Genomic DNA, 12,922 nt, shown 5'->3' with positions numbered 1-12,922 from the left:
AGGTAAATTTAAGGTCAGGGTGGAATGTGTTAGTGAAGTTCATGAAATGCTCAACCTCCTCACGGGAGCACGAGGTGGCGCCAATGCAGTCATCAATGTAGCAGAGGAAGAGGTGGGGAATGGTGTCGGTGTAATTACGGAAGATCAACTGTTCTACGTAGCCAACAAAGAGACAGGCATAGCTGGGGCCCATACAGGTGCCCTTGTTTTTACCTATTGCAGAATTTCACCAAAGCTTTGTAAACATTACTTGCCAAACTCTTGAACAGTACATTCTGGAAGGGCAAGGTCAGCAGAAACATGGGAACACCACCACCTGCAAGTTCCCCTCCAAGCCACTTATCATCCTGGCTCAGAAATATATTGCTAATCCTTCAATGGCATCCAACATGTGCCAGCGTCAAAGAAATCTCATGGTGCACGTCTGATTCACTGATAGGACACTTCTGCAGTTCACTGCTACTTTCGCATTACATGGCTTAACTATCATGCGGGTAAGGACACTGCACTCTGGGACATGCACCCAGCTCATGGCTTGAAGCAGGTTGCATCCCTACAGTCTTCACAGTTTGTTTAATATCTTCTCACAGAATCCCTACTGTGTGGAAACAGGCCCGTTGGCCCAACAAGGCCACACTGACTCTCCGGACAGTAACCCACCCAAACCCATTCCACTACCCTGCTATCCTACATTTACCCTTGACTAATGCACCTAACCTACACATCCTTGAACACTATGGGCAATTTAACATAGCTAATTCACTTGATCTGCACATCTTTTGATTGTGGGAGGAAACCGGAGCACCTGGAGGAAACTCACGCAGCCATGGGGAGAATGTGCAAACTCCACACAGAGGCTGGAATCGAACACGGGCCCCTGGCGCTGTGAGGTATCAGTGCTAACCACTGAGCCACCATAAAGAGTTCAGGGATGCAACCTGATCCAGGCTGTGTGCTGGATGCCAACATCGATGAACATGAGGTGCATGTGTTTGGTGAATTTGCCCTGATATGTTGATGGCCAGTTTCCAACATAGGAGCTCATACAGAGCAAACGGTGAGATGGATTCACCAGGTGATCACTCTAATCTCCTTGTCAAGTTTTCCCAAAGTCTAGCTTGTTAAGATGGTAAGATGAAAGCTGATGGTGTGTGTTTGGCTGCTAACAATGTGCTTAGTAAACAATAATCCCTGTTAGTTTCTGCATGCTAGTGGAAAACCTGCTACTGGGTGCTTGTGAAAATTATACAAGATGGAGTGAAATGCTTCCAGCATCAAGAAGGGTCTTGCTTACTTATTGTCAAATTCTGCTCCATATCCCACATCATCAGTATTTACCGTGGAGTAAGACATGGAAGATATAAAATTTGGGGGGATAGATGGTGACATCTTGAAAAATGTCCATATTATTGAGGAGGAGTTGCTGGATGTCTTGAAATGCATAAAAGTGGACAAATCCCCAGGACCTGATCAGGCGTAGCCTAGAACTCTGCAGGAAGCCAGGGAAGTGATTGCTGGACCCCTTACTGACATATTTGTATCATCAATAGTCACAGGTGAGGAGCCAGAAGACTGGAGGTTGGCTAATATGGTGCCACAATTTAAGAAAGATGGTAAGGGAACTGTGGACCGGTGGGCCTGACATTGGTGATGAGCAAGATGTTGGAGGGAATCCTGAGGGACAGGATTTACATGCATTTGGAAAGACAAGAACTAATTAGGGATAGTCAACATGGCTTTGTGCATGGGAAATCATGTCTCACGAACTTGAATGAGTTTTTTGAAGAAGTAACAAAGAAGATTAATTAATGGCAGAATGGAGTACGTGATCTATATGGACTTCAGTAAGTTGTTCAACAAGGTTAGACTGGTTAGCAAGGTTAGATCTCATGGAATACAGGGAGAACTAGCCACTTGGATACAGAACTTGGCTTGAAGGTAGAAGACAGAGGGTGATGGTGGAGGGTTGTCTTTTTGACTGGAGGCCTGTGACCAGTGGAGTGCCACAAGGATCAGTGCTGGATCCACTCCTTTTGATCATTTATATAAATGATTTGGATGTGAACATAGGAGGAATAGTTCGTAGGTTTGCAGGTGACACCAAAATTGGAGGTGTAGTGGATAGGAAAGAAGGTTACCTCAGAGTACAACAGGACCTTGATCAGGGGGGCCAATGGGCTGTGAAGTGGTAGATGGAGTTTAATTTTGATAAATGCAAGGGGCTGCATTTTGGAAAAGCAAATCTTAGCAGGACTTATGTACTTAATGGTAAAGACCTGGGGAGTGTTGCTGAATAAAGAGACCTTGGAGTGCAGGTTCAGAGTTGCTTGGAAGTGGAGTCACAGGAAGATAGAATATTGAAGAAGGTGTTTGGTATACTTTCCTGTTGGTCAGAGTATTCAGTACAAGAGTTGGGAGGTCATGTTGCGGCTGTACAGGACATTGGTTAGGCCACTGTTGAAATATTGTTTGCAATTCTGGTCTCCTTCCTATCGGAAGGATGTTGTGAAACTTGAAGTGTTGGAGGATTTGAACTATAGGGAGAGGTTGAATAGGTTGGGACTGTTTACCCTGGAGTGCTGGAGGCTGAGTGGTGACCTTATAGAGGTTTATAAAATCATGAGAGACATGGATAGGGTAAATAGACAAAGTCTTTTCTCTGGGGTGTGGGAGTCCAGAACTAGAGGGCATAGATTTCAGGTAAGAGGGAAAAATTTTTAAAGGGACCCAAGGGGCAATTTTTTCACACAGAAGGTGGTACGTGTATGGAATGAGCTGCCAGAGAAAGTAGTGGAGGCTGGTAAAATTACAACACTTAAAAGGATCTGGATGGGTATATGAATAGGAAAGGTTTAAAAGGATATGAGCCAAGTGCTGGCAAATGGGACTTGATTAGGTTCGGATATCTGGTTGGCATGGACGAGTTGGACCAAAGGGTCTGTTTCTCTGCTGTACATTTCTATGACTCTGACTCTATGACACTCAGAACCCTAAAGGATTCTGCCAATTGTCTCCATTCCTCAAACAAAACAAAAAACTGTGGATGCTGGTGATCTGAAGCAATCAAAAATAGAAAGTGCTGGAGACACTCAACAGATCTACAGTACCTATGGAATGAGAAGAAGAGTTAATATTTCGAGTCCAGTGATCCTTCATCAGAAGGGTTGAGTTCAGAAGATTTTGAATATGGGTCACTGGGCTCAACATGTTTACTCTGCTTCCTCATCACAGTTGCTACCAGTCCTGCTGAACCTCTCTAGCAAATTGAGTTTTTGATTGTAACCCTTCCTGAAACTTTTTTCTTTAAGTAAATAATCCATTTTTTAAAAAAAATTATATTTATGTTCAATCACCGAGAGATTTGAACCCTTGGTCTGCTAGATTACTAGTCTCATGTTATTTTCTTTGAACCACCACTTCCCCATCTATTTAGCATATTTCTGGCAGCAATATTTTGAATGCAAATTGCTGTAAAATGTGCTGAGAAACTAAATAGAACTTTACATTTCATGTTCAAGCCTAAGATCGTGTGTAGCTAATCTATCATGACTAACTTGATTGAGTTCTTTGTTGAGATAATGAAGAGTTGATGGGGTCAGTGTAACTAATATTGTGTATATGGCATTCAAAAGGGTGTTTGATATAAAAGAGCAAATAATAAGACATGGAAGCAAAATTAAATACCGTAGGATTAAAGAAGCAATGACAATCCAGATATACATTTTATTTAGAGACAGAAAATGAGTAGCAGTGAATGCTTGTCTTTCAGACTGGAGGAAAGTGTACAGCAATATGGTTTGGTATTAGAATATGATCCATATTAATGGGCTGGACTTGGATATTCAGGTAAAATTGTCAAAGTTTACATGAACGTCAGAAATGTAGTTAACACTGCTGAGGATAACGACAGACTTCAGGAGGACAGTGGCAGATCAGAGAAATAGGCTAACATTTGGCAGGTAAAATTAAGTACAGAAAGGTGTAAAATGATCCACTTTGCTAGAAATAACTGAGACCAGTAATGTGGTCCAAACTTGAGGTGGGTGCAGAGAGAGAGAGAGAACTGATGATGTGCATATACAAGAGGGGAGCAGAATGAGTTGATATGTCATGAAAGCATATGAGATCCTTAACTTTATAAATAAAACTGTAAAAGACAAAGAACTTATGTTAAAACTTCATTAATGGGTGGGTCTCCTCCAGGTGCTCCAGTTTCCTCCCACAGTCTAAAGGTGTGCAGGTTAGGTGAATTGGCCATGCTAAATTGCCCACAGTGTTCAGAGATGTATAGATTAGGTGCATAAGTCAGAGGTAAATATAGGATAATAGGGGAATGGATCTGGGTGGGTTACTCTTGGTGTGGACTTGTTGGACCAAAGGGTCTGTTTTCACACTGTAGGGATTCTACAAATTATTCTGTTCTACAAATTTATAACAATTTGCAGAGGTTTGGGACAAAGCTCTGGGTATAAGCCTAATCAATAGTTCTACCAATGAACTAACACAAGCGTATTGGCTCAAAAAGCTTCCACCTGCACTATAATATTCGATGATTCTGTATGGGCCTAGGATACAATACATTTGTTACTTGCTCTGTATTGAGCTTGAAAATCACAGTCAGAACAATGATGAGTCACTGCTCTCAGTCTTCACTATACCCTGAGTGTTCTGTGTGTACAAGTATAATGTAATTTTCAGCAATGATTTTACTTAGCTGAATTGAAGAAGGTGTAGAGAGTGCTACTTAAGGGATTAGGAGGCAGAACTGGTGAAGTGAGACCTGAAAGATTGGGATCTTGTTGAATAAGAGAGGACTGAGTAAGCATATAATGGGGGTAGTAGCATTAAGAATACTGAGGATTTAAAGGACCAGTCAGGATCATAAAATTTAGTGCAGGGGAGCAGAGCAAAAGATAATAAGCTTAAAAGTGACAGATTTCGGTAGGATTTAGGGAAGAAAGTATAACTCTACTGGGAAGCTTTGGAAGACATTGAAAGGGAAAACAACTCAGACTTTGAAGAGAAACACGTGGCCAAGGGAGCTTGAAGATAGATTGAATGGATGCGTGGTTCTGTCTGGCCTTGTGATAGGGCTTAGTTTAAGGTGGAGCAAATTGACCAAAGTAAACTGAGAGGACATAATGAGCAAATTTCCAGCAGAACTGGGCATTTAGGGTGACACAGTGGCTCATTGGTTAGCACTGCTGCCTCACAGTGCCAGGGACCTGGTTTCAATTCCACCCTCGTGTGTCTGTATGTATGGAGTTTTGCACTTTCTCTTCATGCATGTGTGGGTTTCCTCCCACAGTCCAAAGGTGTACAGGTTAGGTGGATTGGCCATGCTGAATTACCATTGGTGTTCAGGGATGTGCAGGCTGGGTGGATTAACCATGGTAAATGCAGGGGTGAGTTGCTCTTTGGAGGGTCAGTGTCAACTCGATGGGCCGAATGGCCTGCTTCCACACTGTAGGGAGTCTATGTTGCTTACTGTTTTACTTGCAAATCTGCATGTTCAGATGGCATGCTAAGGCATAGAGAGCTAACCACATTTTCTGTTTTCCCAAGGAGCTGTTTGCCAGCAAAGGAGAAAATAACCTTTATGATATTAACAAATAGTGATAGTCTGCAGAAATGCATTCAGGGAGTTGCTACACAGAGGGATTCTTAACCTGTGGAAGCTGTTTGAATGGCTATAGATTGAGACCATGGCAAAGTGATAATCCAAACAATTATTGAGCTACATTGCACTACTAAATGAATTGCACTCTTTAATAGTGGATTAATGATTCACACAGGTAATTACTGGAATGCGGCATCCTTCAACACCGAGTCCTCGTATTTGCACTTCCCCACATTTCATGGTGAGCTCAGTGCGGACATTTCATTCTTCTTCAAAACAACCGCATCCTCGGGAGTTTTCCTGGAGAATCTCGGAATTAAGGACTTCATAAGGATAGAGCTGAACTGTAAGTATCACCTGAAATGTGAGAAGTACTGGATTGCAATCTGAATTAAAGCAGAAATTTCTAGAAACCTTTGGTATTGGTCAGTCAGCCACAAGTCAACACCTCAGATAGGAGCTCACTGGAGGCACAGTCTAAAAGATAGAATAAGTGATGGTCAAGAAAAGTTAAAAATCACACAACACCAGGTTATAGTCCAACAGGTTTAATTGGAAGCACTAGCTTTTGGAGTGTCACTCCTTCATCAGGTGATTGTGCATGTACTTATCCAAATATCTTTTAAACATTGTAACCATCCCCACATCCACCACTTCCTCAGGAAGTTTATTCCACATGCAGACCACCCTCTGCGTGAAAAAGTTTCCTCTCATGTTGCCATGAAGCCAGGGTTGGAGGATTTGAGCTACAGGGAGAGGTTGAATAGGCTAGGGCTGAGGGGTGACCTTGTAGAAGTTTATAAAATCAAGAAGGGGCATGGATAGGATAAATAGACAAAGATTTTTCCCTGGGATAGGGGAGTCCAGAACTAGACAGCATAGGTTTAGGGTGAGAGGGGAAAGATATAAAAGAGATGAAAGGACAGCTTTTTCACGTAGAGGATGGTACGTGTATGGAATGAGCTGCAAGAAGAAGTGGTGGAGGCTAGTACAATTGCAACATTTAAAAGGCATCTTTATGAATAATGAATAGGAAGGGTTTGGAGGGATATGAGCTGGGTGCTAGCGGGTGGGGCTAGATTGGGTTGGGACAACTCCTCGGCATGGACAAGTTGGACCAAAGGGTCTGTTTCCATGCTGTACATCTCTATGGCTCTATGATAGATGTCTTTCCTCTTCATCTCATCTTAAACATGTGCCTCAAGTCTTGAAATCTCCCATTCTAGGGAAAAGACAACTACCATTAACCCTATCTATACCCTTCATTATTTTATAAACTTCGATAACATAGTGTCTCAACCTCCTACGTTTCAGTGAAAAAGGTCCCACCCTATCCAGCCTGTTTTTAAATGACTCAAATCTTCCATATCCAGCAACATCCTGGAAAATCTCTTCTGAACCCTCTCCAGCTTAATTATATCCTTCCTATAACTGGACATGTCAGATTTATGTTTGGAATGAATGATTTCAAGCCAAATTAGAAGAGCAGAAAATGTGTTTACCATGAATATGGGTAAATATCCTGTTACTGTGATTCCAACACACATTATTGGCAAACATGGAGCAAGAATGTAAAATGGTCAACAGCAAATCAACCACTCTCTGTACATTTGCACTGACTTTTACTTCTAATGATTTCAATTAAAAATGAAAAACAGGGGTGGGACGGTGGCTCAGTGGTTAGCACTGCTGCCTCACAGCGTCAGGGACCTGGGTTTGATTTCCACCTCAGGTGACTGTGTGGAGTTTGCACACTCTCCCTGTGTCTGTGTGGGTTTCCTCTGGGTGCTCTGGTCTCCTCCCACAATCCAATGATGTACTGGTCAGGTGAATTGGCCATGCTAAATTGCCCATAGTGTTATGTGCATTAGTCAGGGGTAAATATAGGGTAGAGGAATGGGTCTGGGTGGGTTACTGTTCTGGTGGTTGGTGTGACCTTGTAAGGCCAAAGGGCCTGTTTCCGTACCTTAGGGAAGCTAATCAAAACAGTTAAGGAGAGATGTACAATGGAAAGCTTATCTCAATATTGTCCATTTCCAACAATCTACCAGAGACTGCCATTACTGGAAGGCAATGTTGGGAAATTGCACATGTAGTCCCCATTCAGATGCAGGCAAAAATGTGAGTGAAAGACATCTAATCGATTTCACTCTCAACTGGACTACTGTTTGCAGTTGTGGGTGCCATGCTGTACAAAGGATGTGAATGCATTGGAGAAAATTTAGAAGCAATATACAAAAATTGTTCCTGCGATGAGAAACTTCAGCCGTGAGACTGTTGTTCTTGTGGAGAAGAGAGCTAGGAGGAAGTTTGGTAGAGGTTTTCAAAATCGTTCAGTAGATTGGGAAAAAATGTTCCCAATCACAAAAAAAAACAAGAATGAGGGGGCATAGATTTAAAGTGGTTTGCAAAAGAAGCAAGGGTGACGGGGAAAAAAAATCTTTTCACATGAGTATGGAATGCACTGCCTGGAAATGAGGTGGAGGCAGATTCAATTGAGGCATTCAAGAGGGCAATTATATGGACAAAAATGAAACAGCAGGAAATTGGCATTAGATAATGATACTCATCTGCAGACATAAATGGATTGAATTTCCTCCTTTTGCACTGGAAAACTTCTGGGATTCTGAGTGTCAGAGTTGGTTGGAGAACCCATCCCTTTCCTAACTCCCAAAGTGAAGTCTGGAAAATGGAAGATTGAGATTAGTCTTCCCATCCGTCAACCAGTTTGCATTAAAATTTGACTGTTAAACCTGCCACAGATAATTATAACCTACAGGAGCAGAGATAGCTGCTCAGGCCTGCTCTGCCATTCCGTAGGACCATAGCTGTCTGAGTGCAGCCAAATTCCAATATGCTCACTTGTCCTCCATGCTCCTTGAATTCCTTGTATGTTATACATTTCTCAAGCTTAACCTTGAATATATACAACAGCCAGCCACCACTGGACTGTCTGTGGAAGAGAATTGCAAATACTGATGACTCTCTGAGAGAAGAAAGTTCTCCTTATCTCTGTCTTAAATAGGAGATTCTCCTTTTTATGACTGTGCTCCCCCAGTACTAGAATACCCCAAAAGGGAAAATATCCTTTCATCATCTAGAACATCGAATACAGAACATTACAGTACAGTACAGGCCCTTCAGCCCTCGATGTTGTGCCAACTTGTGGAACCAATCTGAATCCTTTCGATCCTACACTCTTCCATTTTCTTCCATATGTTTATCCAATGACCATTTAAATGCCCTTAAACTTCTCAAGTCTACTACTGTTGCAGGCAGTCCATTCCATGCCTCTACTACTCTCTGAGTAAAGAAACTATCTCCGACATCTGTCCTATATCTATCACCCTTCAAGTTATAGCTATTTCCCCTCAAGCTAGACATCAGCATTTGAGGTAAAAGTCACTATCCACCCTATCTAAGCAACTGATTATCTTATATGTCTCAATTAAGTCCCCTCTCAACTTTCTTCACTCTAACAAAAACAGCCTCAAGTCCCTCAGCCTTTCCTCATAAGTCCTTCCCTCCATACCAGGCAACATCCTAGTAAATCTCCTTTGCACCCTTTCCAAAGATTCCTCATCCTTAGTATAATGTAGTGACCAGAACTGTATGCAATACTCCAAGTACTGCCACACCAGAGTTTGTACAGTTGTAGCATGACCACGTGGCTCCAAAACTCAATCTCTCTACCAATAAAAGTTAACACATCATCTGCCTTCTTAACAATCTTATCAACCTGGATGGCAACTTTCAGGGATCCATATACATGGACACCGAAATCTCTCTGCTCTTATGCACTACCAAGGATCGTACCATTAGTCCTGTATGCTTTATTCCTGTTACTCCTTCCAAAGTAATTCACCTCACACTTTTCCACATTAAACTCCATTTGCCACCCGTCAGCCCAGCTCTGCAGCTTATCTATGTCCATCTGTATCCTGCAACATCCTTCTGCACTGTCCACAACTCAACTGACCTTAGTGTCATCCGCAAATTTGCTAACCCAACCTTCTATGCCCTCATCTAGGTTATTTATTAAAATGACAAACAGCAGTGGCCCCAAAACAGATAGTTGTGGTACCCCACAAGTAACTGAACTCCAGGATCAACATATCCCATCAACCACCACCCTCTGTCTTCTTTCAGCCAACCAATTTCTGATCCAAACCGCTAATTCACCTTCAATTCCATGCCTCTGTACTTTGTGCAATAGCTTACTGTGGGGAACCTTATCAAATGTCTTACTAAAATCCATCTACACCACATCAACTACTTCACCCTCATCCACCTGTTTGGTCACTATCTCAAAGAACTCAGTAAGATTTGTGAGGCATTATCTAGTCTTCAGAAAACCGTGTTGACTATCCCTAATCAATTCATTTGCCCCGAGATGATTATAAATCCTATCTCTTATAACCTTTTCCAATACTTTACCTACAATTGAAGTGAGGCTCACAGGTCTATAATTACCAGGGTTGGCTCTACTCCCCTTCTTAAACAAGGGGGCAACACTTGCTATCCTCCAGTCTTCTGGCACTATTCCTATAGACAATGATGACAGAGAATCCGAGGATAAATCCCATCTGGCCCGGGGGCTTATCTATTTTCATGCTTTTCGGAATTGCTATCACCTCCTCGTTGTGAACCTCAATCCCTGTAGTCTAGTCTAGTTGCCTGTATCTCAGTATTCTTCTCAATGACATTGTCTTTTTCCAGTGAGAATACTGAGGAAAAATATTCATTGAGTGCTTCCCCTATCTCCTTGGACTCCATGCACAGCTTCCCACTGCTATCCTTGATTAGCCCTAATCATTCTCCAGTCATTCTTTTATTTCTGATATACCTACAGAAAGCTTTAGGATTTTCCTTGATCCTACCTGTCAATGACTTCTCATGTCTCCTCCTGGCTCTTCTTAGCTCTCTCTTTAGGTCTTTCCTGGCTAATTTGTAACTCTCAAATGCCCTAACAGACCCTTCATGTCTCATCCTAACATAAGCCTTCTTCTTCCTCTTGACAAGGGATTCAACTTCGTAGTAAACCACAACTCCCTCACCTGACCACTTCCTCCCTGCCTGACTGGTACATACGTATCAAGGACACGCAGTAGCTGGTCCTTGAATAAGTTCCATATTTTAATTGTGCCCATCCCTGCAGTTTCCTTCCCCATTCTATGCATCCTAAATCTTACCCAATCGCATCATAATTGCCTTTCCCTCAGCAATAGCTCTTGCCCTTTCCATTGCTTAAGTAAACATAACCGAATTCTGGTCACAACACCCATGTGCTTACCTACCTCCAAATTTAACACCTGGCCAGGTTCATTACCAAGTACCAAATATAATATGGTCTCGCCCCTTGTTGGCTTGTCTACATACTGTTTCAAGAAACTATCCTGCACACAAATGTACAAAAACTGACCCATCTAAAATACTTGAACTCTAATATTTCCAGAGTTGAAAAATGTGGTGCTGGAAAAACACAGCAGGCCAGGCAGCATCCGAAGACCAGGAGAATCAACGTTTGGAGCATAAGCCCTTCTTTCTGAAGAAGGGCCTATGCGCGAAACGCGATTCTACTGCTCCTCGGATGCTGCCTGGCCTGCTGTGTTTTTCCAGCACCACATTTTTCAACTCTGGTACTCCAGCATCTGCAGTCCTCACTTTCTCCTATAATATTTCCAGTCAATATTTGGAAAGTTAAAGTCCCCCAGAACAACTACCCTTTTACTCTTGCTCCTGTCCAAAAATCACCTTTGCTATCCTTTCCTATACATCTCTGGAACTATTCGAAGGTCTATGGAAAACTCCCAACAGGGTGACCCGTCCTTTCCTAATTCTAATCTCTGCCCAAGACCTCAAACGTCCTTTCAGCCACCGTAATACTGTGCTTGACTAACAATGCCACACCTCCCCCTCTTTTACCATCTTCGCTTTTCTTACTGAGATACCTAAATCCCGGAACCTGCAACAACCATTCCTGTCCCTTGTCTATCCATGCCTTTGAAATGGCCACAACATCAATATCCCAGGTACCAATCCATGCTGCAAGTTCACCCACCTTATTCCAGTTGCTCCTGGCGTTGAAGTTGACACATTTCAAACCACCTTCCTGCTTGCTGGTGACCTCTTGCGACATTGAAACCTCATGTCTGATCTCACTACTCTCAACACCCTGAACACTGGAACTACAATTTAGATTCCCTTTCCCCTGCTGAATTAGTTTAAGCCCTCCTGATGAGCATTAGGAAACGTTCCCCCCCTTCCCCTCCAGGACATTGGTACCCCTCTGGTTCAGGTGTAGACCATCCTGTTTGTAGAGGTCCCACCCACCCCAGAATGATCCAGGTATTCGAAACACTCCCTCCTCCACTATCTCTATAACATGTGTTCAACTCCTCTCTCTCCTTATTCTTCACCTCGCGAGCACATGGCATGAGATAACAACTCTGTTTGTTCTAGTGCTAAGCTTCCACCCTAGCTCCCTGAATTTCTGCCTTAAAACCGCATCTCTCTTCCTACCAATGTCGTTGGTGCCTATGTGGACATGATTTGGGGCTGCTCCCCTCCCCCCTCAAGGATCCCAAAAACACGATCAGAGACGCCACAAACCCTGGCACTTGGGAGGCAATGCACCAACCACGAATCTGTCTCATTCGCACAGAACCACCTATATTCCCCTTAACTATGGGAGTCCCCAATGACTAATGCTCTGCTTAACTCCCCCCCTTCCCTTCTGAGCAACAGGGATAGATTCTGTGCCAAAGACCTGTACCATATAGCTTAACACTGGAGCATGGAGGACAAGTGAGAAAATGGAATTTGGCCTCACTCAGACAGCCATGGTGCTACTGAATGACAGAGCAGGCCTGAGCAGCTATTTCTGTATCCAAAACAGGATACTTGTTATTGAGGGAATTGGTCACAGGGGTTCCCTGCACTGCCTGCCAGTTCCCTTTCCACCCCTTGACTGTAACGCATCTGCCTTTTTCTTGCAGCTGAGGTATGACTACCTCCTTGGAACTCTTCTCAATAACCCCCTCTGCCTCCCGAATGATCTGAAGTTCATCCAGCTCCAGCTGCAGTTCCTAACGCGGTTTTCGAGGAGCTGGAGTTGGGTGCACTGCTGCAGTTATAGTCAGCAGGGACACTAGTGGTGACCTCTTACCTCTCACATTCTGCAAGATGAGCATTCAACTGCCCTAACCTCCATTCCCACTATTCTCATTTTCCAAAGAGACTATAGAAAAGTAAGGAATAAAAGAAAAAACTACTTATCTTACCAATCCGGCACACAGAACT

The 12,922-nt window shown here is 43.0% G+C and overlaps 1 protein-coding gene across 3 annotated transcripts in view; it reads left to right on the top strand.

The window, feature by feature from the left end:
- Nucleotides 1-12,922, top strand: part of LOC122551782 (contactin-associated protein-like 5) — a 1,118,157-nt gene that overhangs the window by 784,472 nt on the left and 320,763 nt on the right. For all 3 annotated transcript variants that reach the window (XM_087989332.1, XM_043694246.2, XM_087989333.1), the window contains one exon: nucleotides 5,796-5,966. In XM_087989332.1, coding sequence (XP_087845458.1) covers nucleotides 5,796-5,966 — 171 coding nt within the window. The remainder of the gene's footprint in view (nucleotides 1-5,795; nucleotides 5,967-12,922) is intronic.

This window comes from Chiloscyllium plagiosum, unplaced genomic scaffold (genome assembly GCF_037043375.1).
Source record: "Chiloscyllium plagiosum isolate Xiang-an unplaced genomic scaffold, Cpla_swu_hap1 HiC_scaffold_7, whole genome shotgun sequence".
In the NCBI taxonomy this organism is placed as follows: Eukaryota; Metazoa; Chordata; class Chondrichthyes; order Orectolobiformes; family Hemiscylliidae; genus Chiloscyllium; species Chiloscyllium plagiosum.
This window is presented reverse-complemented; position numbering and strand designations above follow the sequence as displayed.